This window comes from Callorhinchus milii, unplaced genomic scaffold (assembly GCF_018977255.1).
Source record: "Callorhinchus milii isolate IMCB2004 unplaced genomic scaffold, IMCB_Cmil_1.0 Scaffold7, whole genome shotgun sequence".
Lineage (NCBI taxonomy): Eukaryota > Metazoa > Chordata > Chondrichthyes > Chimaeriformes > Callorhinchidae > Callorhinchus > Callorhinchus milii.
The window spans coordinates 4,894,998-4,916,422 of record NW_024704748.1 but is presented as its reverse complement, the minus strand read 5'-3'; the positions used below and the strand labels follow the sequence as shown (position 1 = coordinate 4,916,422).

General features: G+C 39.9%; 1 protein-coding gene across 2 annotated transcripts in view; it reads right to left on the bottom strand.

Moving 5' to 3' along the window:
• Nucleotides 1–21,425, bottom strand: part of pdzd7a (PDZ domain containing 7a) — a 42,156-nt gene that overhangs the window by 3,973 nt on the left and 16,758 nt on the right. Inside the window, exons 10-15 of one of the 2 annotated variants that reach the window (XM_042337060.1) lie at nucleotides 20,488–20,651; nucleotides 19,902–19,993; nucleotides 16,929–17,020; nucleotides 15,545–15,616; nucleotides 13,223–13,927; nucleotides 10,240–10,340 (exon numbers count right to left, since the gene is read on the bottom strand). In XM_042337060.1, coding sequence (XP_042192994.1) covers nucleotides 10,240–10,340; nucleotides 13,223–13,927; nucleotides 15,545–15,616; nucleotides 16,929–17,020; nucleotides 19,902–19,993; nucleotides 20,488–20,651 — 1,226 coding nt within the window. The remainder of the gene's footprint in view (nucleotides 1–10,239; nucleotides 10,341–13,222; nucleotides 13,928–15,544; nucleotides 15,617–16,928; nucleotides 17,021–19,901; nucleotides 19,994–20,487; nucleotides 20,652–21,425) is intronic. The other variant, XM_042337061.1, reaches the window with a different exon arrangement.

Genomic DNA, 21,425 nt, shown 5'->3' with positions numbered 1-21,425 from the left:
GGCTAAACAGGTGAAAAGGTAGCAGGAAAGGCGGGTATATTTCACCCACAAATATACAGTCAATTCACTTTACAGTCTATTCTGTGAAGCACTTTGAGACGTCTAGAAGTCTATTCTGTGAAGCACTATATCAAATTCAAGGATTATTATTATTATCAGAGGCCTATTTAAGGTAGAGCATGATACTTAAATTACAGGGAAACAGATGGGCGGGAGTTTAAAAGGGCCGAGTCTGTCTTGTGATCCTGTGTAGACACGTTTTTACTGGTGGACCATTTGCTCCTTGAGAAAGTGGTGAATAAACACTATTGAAGGTTTGGTGGACGATGAGGGACATGGTTCCACTGTGTGAAATTGCACATCATGATTCGAATTGCGATTGTCGGGAAAGCACGGCTGAATGTGCTTGTTATCAACAATGAGAAATAAACGACAGCGCTACAGAGGAGCTGATTGCTCTCCCCAGAACTGTACACTCAGATAACAATATTTTATCAGTAAATTGCAGTCTCCTTCTGAACTCCAATCTTCTTTGTTCCATAATAATCCTTGCAGTTAATATAGTGCCTTGTCACATCTTAGAAATGTCTCCAAAGTGCTTCACAGAATACATTGTAAAGTGAATTGACTGTATATTTTGTGGTCTGCACATGACTAACACTGGAGACAAATTAGATTACAGTACATAGCGTTGAAGCTGTTACTGAAAACGAGCCTATAAAACAGATGCTTTTCTCTGTAACTGAAAATTTATCTTGGAAAAAGTTCTGAGACAGAATGTGCAAACAGTTTAAAAAGAGCAGAACACACTCATATTATCTTTAAAAGCACACAGTCAGGAAACCTCTGTCTTCTCTATCTCTTGTTAGGCAGTGACACAGATATGACAGTAACAGAGTAATGTCCATCTCTGCACCATATCAAATGATCAATATGCAGCTGCAATTCCCTCAACTCTCCTGTTAACCTTGCAAGCCAAAACCTTAGGGTTGTCCTAGCTGGATAAGCACCGGAAAGCATGTCACACAGTGCTCTCAATGGCAAGGTATGCAGTTTTAGTTGGTTAAACTCCAATGTGTACTCTAGGACTCTTGCCAACCTGTGCCTAATACTCTCCGGATTTAGGTGATCAGAATGCATTTCCTCCGGGGGAAACAAGAGGTTTCAGTCATGAGGATTTTCACGTGTAGGTGGCATAGATGGAACTCTGTCTGGTCTCGATTCTCTTTTAAGCATGGGGTTTCAGCATGTGACAGACACCCAGCTGACCAAAAAATTAACACTCCCATCGTGAACAGTGACTATCTTAATGGTGCAATAGGAGTGCTACTTTACATTTAGTTAATTTACTTAAAAACATCCGTTGCACTTGCTGGCTGTGGAGATGAGGTGATGGTGCCTGTCTGCGGTTATGTCCTAACCAACAAAAGTAATCAGTATGCTGCTAACTCATTCTACATTCCCATTCTTTTCCCACCAGCTCAAAGTTCAACCTTTGTCAGGAGGGATGGGGGGGAGGAAGAAGGCAGAGACATCACAACCACAGAGCAGTTTTGCTATTGATCGTCTCGGATACATTTATCATGTGTTAGTTGTCACTGGTGGCACAAAATATACAGTCTACAAAATATACAGTTGATTCACTTTGCATTGTATTCTGAGATATAATAATAATTTGGTTACTCAATTTGGTTATGACTGTTTGTGGGACACTGCTGTGCGCAATTGGCTGCCGCGATTTGCCCACAAATATACAGTCAATTCACTTTACGGTATATTCTGTGAACGCTTTGAAATGTCTAGAAGACATGAAAAGCGTTATGTCAAATGCAAGGATTATAATTTTATTATTATTAAGTGCTTTGAGACCCTTCAACGACGTGATAAGGTGCTATATCAAATGCAAGGATTATTAGTATTATTTTCACTCCAGTATTTAATTCAGATTCTATTGCCAGTGTAACAGTGAGGCACGCTTTTACACATTCTCTTTTCAGAGGAGGCCATGGGTCACGCCTACAGCTCCCTCCCTTCTCCGCCGTGCAGCATCAAACACCGCCAGTGTTAAGTGCTCCGAAGCTGTACCCCATGTGAAATGCTCCATTGTAAACGCAAATTGTTGTTGTGGGCATTTTACTCAGGATTATAATAATCCTTATAATAATAATCCTTGCATTTGATATAGCGTCTTATCACATCGTTGCAACGTCTCTCAAACTGCTTCACAGAATATATTGTAAAGTGGATTGACTGTCTATTATGTGGACGAAACATGGCAGCCAATTGCGGACAGCAGTGTCCCACAAACAGTCGGGGATTGAGTGACGAAATTTTAAAAGACTATGTTTTTGATAATTTAAGGTATGACTTCACTCTTAACCACAGCTAGTTTGGGATAAATGTGGTTGGACTTTTGTTTTTCATTTCACTGAACAACATAAAAGCAGTAAACAATTCAATCAACCCCCCCCCCCCCCCCCGCCTGCTTGACAAACATGAACAGAGTAATGATTTTGTGTGTTTTTATGGTCATTCTTTTTAAGACAACAACTATGCACTAATGCCATTTTCCAGCGGATTTTCCATCCCCAACCTGTGTCCTCAGGGTTGTCACAGAGCAGACTCCCTTTCCCAACAGATATAATTAACTAATATCCACTAGAGATTTTATCATTTTAATCTAATCTGTTAATTGCTAGGAGGGAGGTAATTTTATCTCGCTACAAAGCTATTCTCCCAATACCTCATTTAATAAATCCACCCTGCATGTGAATATAAATCTTAAGTGTCCTATTCATACCCTGCAGTTTAAAACGTGAATAATTTATTCTCGTATTCCTTATGACGTGCTTTTTGCTGGTCTACCTTGGCCAAATATTATTTTAAATCTACCAAACATAAAATATTGCTGCTGACAGTTTTAATAGCATGAGTTGTCTGCATCAAACACCGTCATTGCAGTGGGTTTATTCCTGTCCTTCAAGAAACCTTAGTCTGATAGCCATTAATATTGACACACAGTTTATGCCTCCCCTGGGAGCGATAGCTCTACACCTGCAAGCGAATGGGTCCATAGTAATTAAGTAGTATATCTGCTCCTACATAATACAGTGTTAAAATTACACTGCACAAAATTACCCTCATGAATAATTGAGAAGAATTTAATCATTCTTCTTTTGTTAATAAACTGTAATCGGTCACACTCGCATGTAGAGTTCATTAAACCGCATAGGCAGGAGCCAAGCGATTAAACCCATGTTCATTATTTGTATCTTTTACTACAATACTTTGTCTGTGCTTGGCTTAGACACTCATTTGGCCTTGAGGTCTGATGGTGATTGTGCAAGTGTACCTTTCAGGACTGGAGATTTACTACATTTAAAGCTCACAGTTTAGAACATGAAAGGTGAAGTCTCTGAGACGGGACAGATTTGTCAGTGATGGGCAGAATGTAAAACCTTACGCTCTGGCCTTTATTCTGTACAAAGTTTGGTTGCACACTGAAACCCTGAGGGAATAGTGATCTTACCAAGACAGGTCAGGATTTTATAATGTTAAAATGTAAATTAATTATACTGTAGCCTACCTGAATCCTACATTAACTAACCCCATCTAAACAAAAAAAACATGTAAATCAAGACATCGAGTGATCTGACTCCAATATTTTCTGCTGTCTCTAAATATTAGTTGAAACTTCTTAAACATTAGATAATGATGTGGAGTTATGCCTGTGTACAATCTGAATCCTTACAAGTATAAATATGTTTTTTTAATGTTTATATTGTACTTTCTTCAAAAGTGCATGACAGATATCTGTGCTAGGTCATCTAAATCTTTACTTTCAACACATCACCAAGCTGTCACATTTCTATATTAACTAGAATGTAAAACATTTGTTCGTCGGTTGTACGTATAATAAAATGATCCTTGTGTTTGACATGTAGTTTGTTGCAACACAACATCCAACTATTTTGCATTTTGTGTGCTGGCTGCAGCTGGAGATCATATTGATGTTTCTGTCTCCCACTGAAAACAATAGGAGTAATACTACACGTGCAAAAATACATTGCCTTTTACAGTGGTTGATGTATTACTGCCCTTTAACATTCATACTATTTTCAGTGAGTGAAGACAGCATGAGTGTGTTTTAGCATTCAGTGATAGATTCAGTTATTTGCACAGAAGAATTGCAATAACATGATCCATAATAATGATCAAGCACTGCGCAAGTTGTAATATTAATAATAATCCTTGCATTTGATAATAATCCTTGCATTTGATATAGCGCTTTTTATGTATTCAAGACATCTCAAAGTGCTTTACAGAATAGACTGTAAAGTGAATTGACTGTATATTTGTGGGCGAAACGCGGCTGCCAATTGCACACAGCAGTGTCCCACAAACAGTCATGGATTGAGTACCCAAATTATTCTTGTTTTTTTCTGAAACATTTATTGCAAAGTTAATATCCATCATGTTAATTTGAATGTCAAATTGTCAAACAGTTATTAAGTAGAATAGAAGGCATTTCCTCTCCTAAGACCACATTGTGCCAACAATGCAGTATTACCACAATAAAAGCTTTCTAATTTCCTGCAATGGACTTTAATTTGCACCTGACATACTGATAGATCTCTCGTCATCCAATGTCGAAAGGTGAAAATAAAGTCATAGTTAAACAAACTCATCAGTAACAAGACTAACAGAAACTTTCTTTCGGCATTTGGGACTAGTTTAGTCTAGGCTGACATTGCAGTGCTGGGGGGGTGATGACTTTGGATGAGACATTAAACCAAGGTCTCTGTGTTCAGATGGATGTTAAATATTTTATGGCACTAATTGAAAAGAGAGGTTTTCCCAGTTCCTGGCCAACAATCCGCCAGGTAAAATTAGTCATTCACTTCATCGCTGTTTGTGAGAACCTGCTGTGCGTGAATTGGCTTGCACGCTCTCCTACAAAATACTGTCATTACACTTGTAGTATCCTGTGAAGTAGATTCTGTGAAATGCTTTGAAATGTTGCAACAACGTAGTAAGGTGCTTATCAAATGCAAGGATTATTATTATTAAATTCTGTCCATATCTAAATTGTGCACCACAGTTACCTATAGAACTATTTTCTATGACATTATATCTGCAAATAATAGGCAGAAGGCTCAATCTACATTTGTCCATCTTCAGTAGTGAAAACTCTATATATAGAACTAGGGAGACGGTGGAAGCAGAAAGTATCGATTCTTTCAAAAGCAAATGAGATAGATTTCTTTTAGGAAATAATATCTCGGGATACAGTATGTAGTTTGGGACATGACACGTGCATGTGACTCCCAGGATAGTGGAAGGCAAACTGGATGGACCTTGGTCGTCTTTCGTCTAGCAATTCTTATGTTCTGTATCTTTCATTTAACTTTTGTTTCTGAAATTATGTGACCAAATTGTCTTATGAAGCTTGAAAATTGTGTTGATGTTTGGCATATTTACTGCCCAGAGTTACTGTATACAAACAAGTTTCCATCCTGAGAGCTTTTGGTAAGATACTTTTTATAAGCAATATAAAACAGAAGAGCCCTTGCTTATTCGAGAACTAGTTGAAAGTAAAAAGATTGAAAGTATTGTTGGCATTATGGAAGAATGAGATCAGAAGGCCTTCATTCAAACTTTCTGTGAGTGTCAGTGAAACGACACACAGATTCCTGACTCACCGCTGAATTCTGATGGTGCAGGCTGACTCACCACTGAATTCTAATGAATAGTATGAAATTTTCTTATTGAATGTTTTGTACAGCCACACTCAAGCCATCCGCTATGCTGATTGCATTTGACCTGTGCTTCAACAGAAACCACCACTGTATTTTGCATTAACTCAGTTCATTAGAGGCTAAATATGCTGCATGAAATTCAAACAAAGAGCTCTTTATAGTAGCACTCAGAGTATTGTTCATGATGACTTATTCACTGTTGAACAAAGCCAAGCCTATGGACATGAGAAGCAATTGGTTCCATTAGCTAAGGTGCATTCGTGCTCTGGACAATCTCTCTTTGCCAGCAGGAGCCAATGACAGTTTAATAGGATTCTGACACTGCATTCTCATGTTGGACAGATCCCTTATTCTAGCCAAGACAGTCTCATAGTGTTGGCTTCAAGTGATGATAGATCATACCAAATACATGGGCTTCAGTAACTGGCATTTCTGTCTCTGCCTCTAAATACAGACTTCCTACTCTGAAAATGCACAGGGTCTGAAAGTCCAGTGCACCTTATATAGTGCACACAATGTGATAGATTAGCTCGACGTCTGTAGCAAAGCAATAATGTAATCATGTGGTTCAGTGGCATCATGAACCTTAAAACCAAAGATCCCATTGTTTATCAGCATCATCTGAGCCTCAACTTGTATTGTTGCTCTCCATCATTTTATTCTTTAGATTGTATTTTTCCCAACTGCCTGAGAGAACAAATTCAGAATACCTGTGATTGAAATAGTGCCTGAGGATTGCTGAAATGTCTCAAAGCACTTCACAAAATGAGTTATTCTGAAGAGTGTGATGTAGGCAAACATAATAGCTAATTCACCCCAGGGCTGTCCCGCAAACAAGAACGAGTGATGAATAGGATCTTTGGAAGCAATGAAGGTGGGTGGCAAGTTCTCAGGGATTGCAGTTCAGACAGTAACTCACTCAAAAGTGTACCGTAAAGAATCACGATACCATTATATTTAAATGGAGGTAAGCTGGCCTCAAGTGATTAAACCTGCAGTGGTTTCAATCTTTATTTGATTTGATCAATGGGAAACAGCAAACCTTGTTATCAGGAATTCTTGTCATGTCCATGATGGATTGACACAGTCAACAATACAGTACTAACATAAATGTATTTGTCATACAACTTGACAATAGAAGTCAATAATTGTTTGGGGAGGGGAGGTCAGGATCCAATCCCTTTAGTGGGCATTGACATTTTTGTTAGAAATCGATCAGGATTCACCACTGGACTAAAGACTGTCCATTTCAGAACTGAAGTAAATTATCCCAGCACGACAATCTTTGCATTTGTTGTTTCGGAGGAAGAGCATAAGGACAGGCCAGGAGTAAGGGCTAGAAAAAGGTGAGGCTGTGTGACAAAGGATGTGAAGAGTTAGGACTAACCTTTACCCCCGGTAAATATTTAAATGTTATAAGACATTTCAGGCTACCGAATCAAGCAACAATAGAAGTTTGGAATTTTTTCATTTTTAGGCTATCAAAATTGTTTACTTTTTATTAAGTAAGCTTGTCTTTCGTGGCCTCCGTTCTACCATCAGCAGCCGCGCTTTCAGGCACTACACCCCAAACTCTGGAACACTACACCTTGCCCCCTCCTTCACCATCTCCAGGTGGTCCCTGAATATCTTCCTCTTCGACCAGGCAGGTTCCACCACCATCAAGTGCTCTGAGATACCACCCTGCGTGAGGGGCGCTATATAAATGCAAGTTGTTGTTGTAATATCTTCAAACATTTTAGCAATATTTTGAACTTCTACTGCATTGCAAAACCTCTGCTCACAAAGCTGCTTTGTAAACCCTGAATTAGTTAGTAATTCTATAACAATCACATTCATTTAAAGCAATGTAGGAAAATGTTGCTGCTTATTTCTAAATGTCTATGCCCACTACATTCAGGTCCACTGAAGAAATCACTGCAAATTTTTTCGAAGCCAAGACATCAAATAATAACAAAAAAAATTATTATTTGCAAACAATCTACTCCAGCGCCGCTCTTTATTCCTGCCACTCTAATTGCTTCACATTTTGTGCAGATTTGACACAATATTTTATCCCTGTTCAATGTAGTGGAGTCCTGTAGCTCAGTGGTTAGATCACTCGCTTTGCAAGTGAGAGACCTGGGTTCAATTCCTGGCAGAGTGAAACCTTGGGCAAGTTTCCTTACTCCACACGCCTGATAATAATCCCTCAAAAAAAACAATAATAAATTTGTCACTTCAATCCACGGCTGTTTGTGGGACACAGCTGTGCGCAATTGGCTGCCGCGTTCCGCCCACAAATATACAGTCAATTAACTTTAGTCTATTCTGTGAAGCGCTTTGAGATGTCAAGAAGACGTGAAAAGGGCTGTATCAAATGCAAGGATTATTATTATTAGCTACAGCATAACCGTGAGGTGAAGGGAGTGAAGAAATGAGCAGTGAGACCAGACCTCCTCATGCAACAGCCTCTTAGGTCTCATATTATTGGTGTAGATGATTGTGTTTAGATGGGAGGCAGACCATTCAAACTGCTGGTCAGTGGCTGTCTATCTGGGAGCAGACATGATGTCACTAAAACTAAGGCTTGTGATGCTTGTGAAGAACAAGTATCTCCTCCTGTGGTGTCTCAGACCAGCAGCCAGCCTCACAGCATGTAAAAGAACACCGGATGACATGGGACATTGGCTAAGTGCATGCGATCTCTCTTGTCAAATCGAAGATGATGTGGTCTTTCAGTAAAATACACTTTCCCCTTTAACTGACAAACAGTATTTCTTTTTCGCTGCCTTTAGATAACTGGACGTCAATGCCATTTCATGTCCAGCAGAGAAAAAAAATCAATGCCTTTCAGATCAAATTCTTAAGAGCAGTACTGTACTGAAGATAAGGTGGAAAAAGCAATATGTGCCTTTAGAAAAGAATGGTCCAGCAAACCATATCCCAACGAATAGAAAATTGAAAACAAAATTGGTTTGGATACATTCATCGCATGAGTGATACCAAGAGCCCAGAATAGCCTTGTGAAATCAGGTCAGAGTACAGCTGGGGGGAGGGGGAGCTTAAAACACAGAGGAACGCACATCACTGGAGAAGACACGAGCCAACTGTATTTAGATGTTGAAACTGGTGGTGTTACTGCCTTAGGGCCTGTATTGACTAGAGATAGCTTACAATGCTTTACTTTTTCTAGCAGAACAATTCGGAGGCTGTAAAAAGCTGTGCTTCTGTATTGAGTGAGATACATTGCTCTCAGATGGTGCAAACACATTATTACTGGTGGGAAATATACCTCCCAGCTGTTCTGGTCACTTTTAAGTGGAGATTCAAAGGCAGGATTGAACATGCTCACTAGTTCACTATGTATTTCACAAATTACACAGTTAATCCACTTTACAGTATATTCTGTGAAGCGCTTTGAGATGTCTCGACAATGTGAGAAGGTGCTATATCAAATGCAAGGATTATTATTATAATTACTTTATCCCCATAAAGTAACTCATCACTTGTCAGCATGAACAGTGGAGAACGCATTTTATCCAATCACTTTAACACACTGCTATAATATAACTCTTTCCACTTGGGATGAACATCCATCCTTAAGCACTTTGAGATATCCTTCTGACTTGAAAGGTGCTATATAAGTGTAAATTGTATTATATGAAAATCTCAAGTCGCTTCAAAATGACACCAAGGATCATCTGACAAGGAGAAAAGGAGAAGGAATGTGAGAGTGTTGACCAAAGGCGAAGTCAAAGCGATGTTTTGAAGAGGAGGATTTCAAAGGCAAGACGATAAGGTAGAGGGGGAATGAATTTTGGGACAGTTCCAGAGAGTAAAGGCTAAAGGATTAAATTACAGATGGAATGGGGGAAGTAAGGAATAAATACTATACCGGACAGAGTCAATGGAGACTGAGGAGATTGAGAATGTAAGGTGAAGCAGATCGTGAAAGGATTTAACAATCAGGAGGAAGACGTTTTGCTGGGGTACTAAGTGCCAGCAGAGCCTGGTGAGGATGGTTATGTGGAGCCGTGTGGGAGAGAATACACGCTGATGTTTTATTACCAGCTTCTGAAAATCATCTTGAGGTTACCATATAAAACAGGTACATCAAGGCCAAACATTCTTAATTAATCCCAAGAATAAAAACCACAGAATTTTCTGTAGCATTATTATGTTGAAATATTCTGAGATCCAAATATGGGAAGAAAATCTTTTGTTTTAAATCAAAACAGTGCTCCACAATCACTTAAATATCACTTTAATCGCTTAAATATTCTAAATAGTCATATTGACCTTCAAAGAAGAGAAGGAAGGTAGAGTTGCAATATCTATTTGCTCTATGGAGCAATGAATTCTATGAACCTAATAGTAATCTATTCCATAACTATGATTGTAAGCTTGTATTATCAATCATTCAAAGAACGATCCAACATGCTTGTGGTTCCAGTTTATCTCCATACAAAGAAGCCAAACTGTTCAAGGATTGCGTTACCTTAAGAGCTCCACTGACTGAGGCAGCCCCTCCAGGGTAAATCTTCTCTATTTTCACTGTAGGTTGTATTTTTGATTCAATACCACCCGAAATGCTGATTCCTACAGATAAGAGTCAAAACAGTATAACAGGGCTTTTAGTCTCACAAATGTAGCCGTGTCAACAAGTATTGAATTACCAACGTCAAAAGGGTACAACTTCAACATTTTTGACAGTACAAAGCAATAAAAATAGTGAAAAGGAATCTGTGTAAAGACTGTGTATAGATTTTGTCAGAATTGACAGCATTGTTAACGAGGACATTTGTACCATCTAACTAATGAATTTTAACTATGAAAATCATATAATACGTGAACAGTACAGATAATACACGCCCCGTATTGATTATATTACTTATGTTAAGTCACTAATGACATTCCGAACATCTGTGATCAGGGCTCCCTCTGCCTCCTTGTCCTCCTCGACCTCTCTGCCGCCTTCGACACTGTCGACCACTCCATCCTCATATACCGCCTCGCCTTTTTACTTAACCTTTGCGGACCTGCCCTTGCCTGGATCCAATCCTATCTCTCTCACCGTCTCCACTTTGTTGCCTCTAACGGTTTCTCCTCCAGCCCCCGCACTGTCACGTCTGGCGTCTCCCAGGGCTCTGTCCTTGGCCCTCTCTTTAATATCTACATGCTCCCCCTTGGTGACATCATCCGCAGATATGGGGTCAACTTCCATATGTATGTGGATGACATCCAACTCTATCTTTCTGCCTCCATCCTCAACTCCAGGACCACTGCTGCCCTGACAGACTGTCTGTCAGACATCAAGTCCTGGATGAGGGCAAACTTCCTACAGTCGAATGTGGACAAGACTGAGGCCCTCCTGAATGGTTCGCGCCAGTGCCTCTGCACCTCAGGCTCTGGCAGCATCAACCTCCATGGTTTCACACTACGACTCACCAAGCCAGTCAGGAACCTCGGTGTGTTGTCGTGTCCTCTCCTGCATCAAACTCCGTGACCCCATCTCCCCCATTCTCGCCCGACTCCATTGGCTCCCTATCCTTCAGAGGATCCAGTTCAAGATCCTGGTCCTCACCTACAAAGCTCTCCATGGCCTCGCCCCACCCTACCTCTGCGACCTCCTAACTCCCTACCAACCCACCCGCTCCCTCCGCTCAGCCGGCTCCGGCCTGCTTCATGTCCCCAGACCCACCCGCCCCATCATTGGTGTGAGAGCCTTCAGCCACTTTGCCCCCAACCTCTGGAATTCCATCAATCACTCCACCTCGCCCCTTCCTTAGCCTCCTTCAAGTCCCGCCTCAAGACCCTCCTCTTCAACCATGCCATCGATCACCCCTCTACCCCTCCCCTCCCTGACCCCAACTCGGGTCTGAAATGCTGTACACTGTCCAGCGATTTGGGACATCCTCCCGACACGGAAGGCGCTAAACAAATGTAATCTTGTTGCTGTTGTTGGGATAAAAAGAGTTAAAGATTTGTCCCGAGGTAAAAATGAGGGATACTATAGATAGTAAACAGCTATTTAAACAGCTATTTAAAAAGAACAACTTGTCTCCCTTAAATAGTAACAGTCTCAAGTACAGCTTAAACGACACCCAAGATGCAGGTACAATTTTTCAACAAGTTGAATGGTTTTATTTTCAAGTTGTTAATGATTTGATCTCAGCCAACATGGTTTTGATTACAGGTGATTCCCAGTCTGCATGTTACACCCTTAAGTATCTGTTCATTCTTGCCAAGTTTAATAGACTGACTGTTGTGAGATGGGGATCTGATCTGATTCTGAACAGTATGTTGCTATCATGGGAGGTTTTAGTCCTTGGTGTTTGCCAGCATTAGGAAGAACTGGCACTTTGCGCAGAGCTTTGGTGGGAAGAATCAGAAAGGTATAGGAAGGGAAAGTTGGAGAATGGCTGAAGGTTCGCCCACCAATAGTGGGGCGGACGAGGCGGGATACGTGAAGCAGGCCAGAACCTGCTGAGCGGAGGGAGCGGGCAGGTTGGTAGCGGTTAGGAGGTCGCAGAGGTAGGGGGGAGCAAGGCCATGGAGAGCTTTAAAGGTGAGGACCAGGATCTTAAACTGTATCTTCTGTGTGATGGGAAGCCAGTCGAGTCTTATGCTTTACAGTGAAGTAAAGCATAAGATGACAGACAGGGAATGAGAAGGATAAATAGATGGGAGAAGCAACAGCAACAACAAATTGCAGTTATATAGTGTCTTTCACGTCAAGAGGATGTCCCAAGGCGCTGGACAGTCAAGGGTTTGCGCCCTGGTACAGCAGCCAAACAACCCCTATCCATTTCAGTATTTGAGAAATTAAGTTCAGGGCTCTGATGCAGTAGACGAAAACTCCAGCAGGTGGAGATTAACTATGGAAGTAGACACAAAGTGAAACACCTACACAATTGAGGTGAAGTCGTTTATCTTAGTGAATGAGTAGCTGGGAATTTTATCAGCTGGAAATTTCAAAGCAAGCAACTACCTCGTGTAACAAGCAGAGTGCTCCAAACATTTTGTTTTAAAATCAGAGTATTAAGCGCTGAAAACTTATGACAGAAGCTGCTAAAATTATTTTACTGAACTGGTGCTTCATTAAAACTGGCACGTAGAACCCAGGTTTAATTCAGCTGGGATTTCAAAGACAAAAGTATGCAATAAAAGATCACTCAAAATATATATTTCAGCATATTGCAATTGCATCTGCACTATCTAAGCACGGTTTCAAAAGTCAGGGAGGATTCCAAAGATATCAGTTTATCCTTTATCTCACTGGCACTTCTAAATATTATGAAGAGCTTTTTTTAAATAAAAGGAATTTTTTTTTTCCTTTTGCACATTAAAAATTTGGCTCAATGATTCAAATTATTTGAATTATTATTATTATTCAATGGCTTGCTGCCATTGAGAAAGAGACTAAAATAATGGAGGAAACGGCTAAGTAGAAAATAACTGAGTGAAAATGAAACGCCTACCCAGTGACTGTTTCATCTTGGCGATTTCCACAGTCCTCAGTTCATATTCTGGTCTGGGATTTTGTGCACTTCCTGTCCATTTCTTTTTCATCCCTTCACTGGTGCCTTTCCCTCCCGTGGGCCCATTTTCCCAGAACTCATCAATCTCTGCATATATCGGTTCTTCCTGAAGATCATTGTGATCATGTGCGGTTGTGTTAGTCTCGATTGGATTTCCTTTGCTACTCTGTGCCACAGGCGAGGTTACCCCAAAGATCTGGGTTAATAATGGTCGTGATTTTCTAGGTTTGTTCACTATTGAGTACAACGGTACCTCTTTGGTTTTCTCTGCTTTTTCTGATTTAGTTTTGGAATGGGTTGATTTGGTGGTTCCAGTTTTTGCGGATTGTGCATCAACCTTTTCAACAGAGTGCAACTTGGCGGCTACTGTACCATTGTCCTGCCTTGTAGTAGTTGGCAGCTCTGGAGTCCGAATGGATTCTGCCAATAACCAGTTTGACCTCACCGGACTAGCTGAAGCAGATTTCAAAGAGGTATTGTCTGTTGTGTATACATCCACTGGCACATCTTCCAAAGTTGTGAATGATTTGGGATGACTTTCTTTGTCCAACGACATTGAGATCTTCAGTTTCTCAAACTCCTCCATCATTGTTCTTTCCTTCTCATAGTCCTGGGATGGTTTCAGATGGAATCCGCCCCTGTAGTCTACCCAGAGAGAAAAGAAACACGTATTTTAGAGCCACTCTAAACTTAAGTACCATTTGTTAACAACAGCAACAACAAATCACATTTATATAGTGCTTTTCATGTTGGGAAGACCAGGGGGGGTGGAGGGTAGGGAAGGTAGGGGTAGGAGGGTTACCGACAGCACGATCAAAGAGGAGGGTCTTGAGACTGACCTTGAAGGAGGCAAGGGAGGGAGCAAGGTGAAGGGACTGTGGGATGGAGTTCCAAAGGTTTGGGGCAGAGAGGCTGAAGGCTTATAAATATTATGAAGAGCTTTTTTTAAATAAAAGGAATTTTTTTTTTCCTTTTGCACATTAAAAATGGTGGGGTGGGATGGGCAGGGGACTTCGGGCAGGCTGGAGCCTCCTGAGCGGAGGGAGCAGACAGGTCTAAATGGAGTTAGTTAAGATCAAAAAGGAGCAAAAGAAATAGAAAAGTCTGGTCTCACCTAGCCACATAAGCTAACGTAGACTTCTCTTTGACCGAGCCTTCAGCTCTCCTCTCGACTCTCTTCCCCCTTCTCGCTCCCTCCCCTCACCCTGACCATTTCCCCCCTCCTCGCTCCCTCCCCTCCCCTGACCATTTCCCCCCTGCTCGGGTCATGACCCAACTGTGCAGCGCCTTGGGACGTCCTCCTGACGTGAAAGGCGCTTTATAAATGGAATCTTGTTGTTGTTGTTGTAGACACTGGTTTTAAAAAAAGTAAACATTTCAATTTGTTTCCCCTTTGTTTATATCACCTGCAGTCACTACAGTTTATAGTAAATCTTGCGAACTGTTTTGAGACTTTGATGATGTGATCAGGCACTATATCAAATGTAATTACTGTTACTATTATATTATTTCCTACATATTTCACTTCTTTCCAAATCTCTATGTATCTGTCCATTTTAAAAATAATTTTAATGTTCTTTATCTTCTACCCGATCTAACCTACCTGATAACAATAATCCTTGCATTTGATATAGCGCTGATCTAACCTACCTGATCTAGCCAATCTTCTCTTTTTCAATTCTTTTCTAACTTTTAAAGAATTTTAAATCATTATACTTATTTTCTTATTTCTCCTGGCTCCCACTGGTTTTTAAGTCTTGAAGTGAGAACAACTGTGTGCAATTGGCTGCTGCGTTTTGCTCGCAAAATATATAGTTAATTCACTTTGCAGTAAATCCTGTGAAGCGCTTAGAGACGTCTCGAAGACATGATAAGGCACTATATCAAATGCAAGGATTATTATTATATTTAGAAAGGAAAACCTGGTTTTATTGGTTGAAAATGAGTTCCAGGTTATTGACCAGATCAATCTATGATGCAATGTTTGTGCATTTAACTAAGAATAGGGCTAGAGAACAAGTTGATTCACAATTACCTGCCACAGCCTGATGAGCAAATTTAGTTTGGCGTACAATGATACGTCTGAAAACCTCCAGGATAACACTCAGGACTACAGCTGATAAAAATAATCAATATTTGTACAACAACCGTTGAGCCGTTTCTATTCATATCCACTATGATTGTCCTGATGCTTTTCTGCCTCTTTCATGCTGCAGATTTGACTTATTGCAACCAAGAACTCCAGCGTCTCAGGAGACCAACCTGGAATTGATGTGATCAGGTGTCTCTTCGGGGCAATTCCATTATCGGCCCGCCTAAGTGCAGGAGATCTCACTGGAAGAAGATTTTTATTGATATTAATATAGATACTTTTACGATATACAGTTAGTGCATTTTCACTAAGTACGAAAATGCCCATAATGATCTATTTCAATCCCCAGTATATATCACATTCTGCCAGAGATAAAAAATCTGATGCCACAGGAGCACCATGTGATAGCATATCCCTTATGCTCTTATTTCACCTTAATTATCTTTTCATCCAAGCACATTGCCTCCAGTGTGTCTACAGTGTAATTAAAACCTTTTTTTGAATTGCTTATTTTAAAAGCAAAGTGCAGACTTCACTGTGTAAAAGTTAACAAATATTAATCAGGCAGTTTAAAATACTCGAGGATTCTGCTGACGTTTATATAACTCCCTTAGCTTTGCTCTCATGCCATCTTCAGAACTACTTGATTGAAATTCTCTGTTCCAATGACTGATAGCCATCTACTGCTGTACAATGTAAAAGGCTGCCAGGGGGAAAACTAGCTGCCAGGCATTATACAGTACCCGTAATTTTAGATGTTTTACTGTGTTTATTCAGTAAGTTATTACAACTTGAAGAGTGCCTACCAAAAATAATTTTATTGCAATTTAATTTGGTCAGTTATAAAAAACATTGAGGAAACTTACTGCCACCAAAATACAGTTAATTCACTTATTTGAAATGTCTTGAAGATGTGATGAGGTGATATATCAAATGCAAGGATTATTATTATAAATCCATTTAAAAATTTAAAGAAAGCATTCTGTTATACTGTAATATCTGTATAATGTTGGACACATAAGGCTTACTAAGCTTTTCTGCAATGAAAATTCATCTAAAAATGGTCTCTTTCAACTACTATAGATTTTATTATTATTATTTATACTCAAGATACTTCAAGTGCAGCTGAAATTACTAAGGAAAACATGATTTGATTGTTTTTACTGCAATTACATTTAATTGATATCATTCTTATTGTTTTCTGTCAGCCATTTTGGTGATCAATTCTATTACAACATTTTCATGTCTGTTAGAGATGTTTTAATAACATATTTGCTGATGTTTGTGATCACGATTATGTTAAATGAACTATGTATCCCGCACATTTCAGAAGCACACTGGAAGCCCATTTTGCAAATGCCACATTTTCAAAGAAAATATTTCCAGTAGTTTGAGCGTAATATCTAGTTATCAGTCAGAAAAATCAGATTTTGACATTATTTTGTAGACTGTAATTATACATTTCAAAACTGACAGAAACTAGGCACGTATTAAGAACAGCAGAAAATGAGGATTTATTTTTTTACTTGGTCCAATCTGTCACAATATTCCCACCTGCTCTGTTCTTTAGAATATCATATGCTTCCAGTTCAGAGGGCATCACCATACTATCAAACCTTCCCAAGTCAGTAGGCTCAATAATGGCCCTTTGGATAAAAAGCAGAAGAAAACGCATTGATAAACAGTTGTATAAAGATAAAAATAATAAAAGTGCTTGCGTTCGATATAGCACTTAGTACATTGAACATCTCAAACTGCTTCATGGAGATTTGCTGTCAAGTGTAGGTTGAACTCTACCAACTGAATATCTACTGAAGATGCTATTTTAGTACTGTAGACACAATGCAAGAGGCATTAAAAAGATCTGCGACGAATTACGAACAATTTTTTATATTGTAGATTCACAATTTGCACTGAATTCTTTCATGTTTGCAAATTAAATTCAACGTAAACAGCATGTGGTTGGACGGATGTTTTCAATAAAAGTAGGCAAGAAGGGCAGGTGTGACTTAAATATGGCAAGAAGTCTGTGAAATGTTCTGATGAAGGGTTAATGTACACCAACAGCAGAATACACTGGCTGTCACCATGCTAGTCAGAGGAAGGTAACCAAAGACACGGTCAAAGAGGTAGGTTTTTAGAAGAGTGTTGGAGGCAGTGAGTGGAAGGGAAACAAACAGCATTTCATAAAGCTTACTCAGCTGTCTCAGCAGAAGGACAAAATACCAAGTTGATCAATCATGGGAGTGACTAAGAAAACAAAACACTGAGGATGAGACGCGAGTCTTGATCAGAGAATTCGGAGGATGGCCAATGGAATTTTGAACCACAGCAATTTTCCAGTTGCAAAAAGGAATGCTGTTTCAATGAAGTAACAAGATTACAATACTGGAGCTCATCTCAACCACAGCTCGTGACTTAAGAATTTAAACAGCAACCAGAGCTTTAGAAAGTGAGCAACACAGTTTAATGCTTACAGGAAGCTAAACTGTTTTTGTGCAATATGCTCTATGAAATTTAGCATAAGACTGAAAGTTATTTTAGGATAGTTACACCCACAAAATATAGTCAATTCACTTTATAATATATTCTGTAAAGTGCTTTGAGACATGTCTATGATGTGATAAGGTACTGTATCAAATGCAAGGATTATTATTATTATTAATTGGCTTGATTCCTCCCCGAACATGATTAGAATATCACTAGTAAGCAGATAGATGAAATGTAAAACTCATCGCCTAGAGAAAAGCTTTCACACAACACAGCGTGTAAGTCCCCTCTCGTGGGGACAACATGCCACACACTTGGTAATTAGAGTAGTGCTTTGATAAATCAGTCTTTACTTCCTTCCCTGATGAAGGACGCTCGTTTAGTGACCTTGTGCTAATTGCTCTGTCAAAAATTTAGGACTAATAATGCTAATGTTTATGCAAGTGAGCTTTGTTTAAATGAACTGTTAGATGGGGCATGGTGGCAGGCATGTGATCTGAGTACATATTTTAATACAGAAGCAAATTAGTGCATGAAGTTGCTGATTATAAACAAAGAATCTGTCTGTGCCAGCCTGCAGCAGTAAATCCCGTCTACCCAAATGTCTATGAAAAAATAAGTATTGGCATTTAGCTCGACACTGATGCCAGAATACCCAGCTGGAAAAATAATCAAGTTAAACTCAAAACTCCTTCTGAGAACATGTCACGCAGTCATGGTCGGTGAATGTCTAGAATTGCATCAATTGACAGTTCATGTGGCATTCTTTTTCAAGGCACAGGTGATCCTTGATTAATTCAATTAGCTGAAAAGCCATTTTGTTTGGCATGGTGTGCACAGTAGGCGACTTGTCTTTTGAGTATGAACTGTAAAAGCTAACGAGCACCTCTATGGAAACTATCCGTGTTAAATTTGTACCTTTGGATATGATTTATATCCACCTTCAACCCAGCCTTCTGGCCAGTAAAAAACAAGAAATGGATCTCACAACAACAACAACAACAACAAGATTCCATTTATAAAGCGCCTTTCACATCAGGAGGACGTCCCAAGGCGCTGCACAGTTGGGTCATGACCCGAGCAGGGGGAAATGGTCAGGGTGAGGGGAGGGAGCGAGGAGGGGGGAATGGTCAGGGTGAGGGGAGGGAAGGGAGGGAGCGAGGAGGGGAAGAGAGTCGAGAGGGGAGCTGAAGGCTCGGTCAAAGAGAAAGGTTTTGAGACCGGCCTTGAAGGAGGAGAGGGAGGAAGCGGCGAAGGCACTGGGGGATGGAGTTCCAGAGCCTGGGGGCTGAGAGGCTGAAGGCCCGACCACCGATGGTAGGGCGGTTGGGGCGGGGGACGTGGAGCAGACCGGAGCCAGAGGAACGGAGGGTACGAGCAGGTAGGTAGGGGGATAGTAGGTCGGAGAGGTAGGAGGGAGCAAGGCCGTGAATGGCCTTGTAGGTGAGGATGAGGATCTTGAAATCAATCCTCTGGGGTAGCAGTGTAATTGTTGTAGGCAGTACAAATCCTATTCTAAGTAATGAAAACGTAGGAACATTGGAAAACAGGAATGAAAAGAGACCATTTTGCTCACTGAGCCTGCGCGACCAGTTTATTAGACCTTGGGCAAATCATTTAATCCCATTGCCCTGCTCTTTTGCTATACCTCTTTATATCTCTACTACCCAAGTATCTGTCTTATCTTTTAAACATCCGCCTCTAATGGGGCAGAACATTTCACATCTCCACAACTCTCTTGGAGAAGAAATATAACGCAATGATGTACAAATTTACATGTATATAGTGTCTTCCTGACCTCGGTTCCAACAGTTTTAGTTCTGATTTTAAGGCAATGCCACTGTAACGGTTTCACTACCTAATCCGAAAATTCCTTTCACTATTTTTAAATAGCTCGATCAGGTCACCCCCTAACCTCCTCTGCCTTGAGGAATATATCGAACTCCAGGCTACCAACCTCTCATTGTTAGAAAAATTTAGCTTTTGCTTGGTTCCTTATTTGATGAAAGTAGTATTTATTTTTCCTAATCCTCTTACCTGATCTCTCGCAATACAAGTAGTTTCTCTGGTTTATCTAGTATGTTAAGCAGTGGTCGCACCAGATCTTCCACTCCACCATCTGAAACAAACTACACACCAAATTCGTTTTCACTACCAAAAAAACCCAGCAGATGCTCAATATCATATCGTCAACATAAAGAAAAGGCTCACATTAAACTACTATGTGAAATAACAGTTGAACGCCATCTAGTGGGAGATTTAATCTTTGGCAAAGATTTGTGTTTTAACAGCATAAATATTATGTACGTTTTTTTGAGGTGTGCGGAAAGGTGATTGCATCAAAATGTGCTTGTGCTTTCCACAGAACATAACAGTAGGTTGTTTTAAAAGCAAATGGTAGCTGAAAATATATATTTTTGCAGCAGATGGTACATGTAGTAACCATTTTTTTCCCCCTGCGAAATTAAGAGCAAGAACTTTTTCACATTCAGGAATATTACCAATGTTATATTTGTGACAAGTCAGTCAATAGTGTTGCAATGCAATTTACTTACTCCCCTTCACAGTGGGAGCTTCATACCAACGTAATGACAGTCTACGGAAACACTGCTCTGGACCTTACCCTTCTACAGTGGCGCATGATTGCATCGACCTCATCTTCATTCAGGAGTTTCCTAGAAATGTCTTCAATCATGGACAGTGCATGGGTGCACATTTCTGATGCGGAGAGACCACTTAACTCTTTCTGGGAGCCAAAGATATGAAAGCGGTGACCCCTTTCTTTATCTTCATTTGAAAACAGAAACAAATCCAGATTAAAGTCATTATTTTATTAAAAAAAACAAGGGAAAAGAAAAAGAATAAAGTCACGCCACAGTGACACTGCAAAGACTTTGAAGGATACACATTTTTGCTATATATTTGTAATGGGCAACACACAATGGCGAATAAGATTTAGAGTTGAAGAAAGCATTCACAAGTAACTCTGCTATTGAAAGCAAATGCTGCTGTTTTGTCAGTCTCTTTTGCAAAGGTTTCATAGCAGATTAAGTTGGAGTTGAATCTCCCTTGCTCCCTTTCTTTTGAAACAAAATTGTAGATAATTTATTATCTACAGAATTATGCTAAGTGCATAATCACAGGTAAACCAGAATTACACTCAGAAAAGGATTTTTTTGCATGAAAGGCAAAAAAAAACCCAGAAAGTGTTTGAGAGATTGCAAACATTTACCCCGCTTGAGACTTCTGACGACAAATTTTTGAACAGCAGTTACTGAAACCAAAAGTAGAAAGAATGGTTAATTGAAGTGCCTCTTACTCTGTACGGTAATAACTCAGTCATTGGTACGCTCTGCTTTGCAATTTATAAAAACATATGGAAGGTAATAATTTGTTCAATAACAGAATGATAGATATTCAATCCGCTGAATGAATATTAACTGTAAAGATGACACAGCAGGAATTATATAGGTACAAATTAGTAACTACAATTTCAGATTTCCATTCATTAATATAATAATAATAATCCTTGCATTTGATATAGCGCTTTTCACGTCAGGA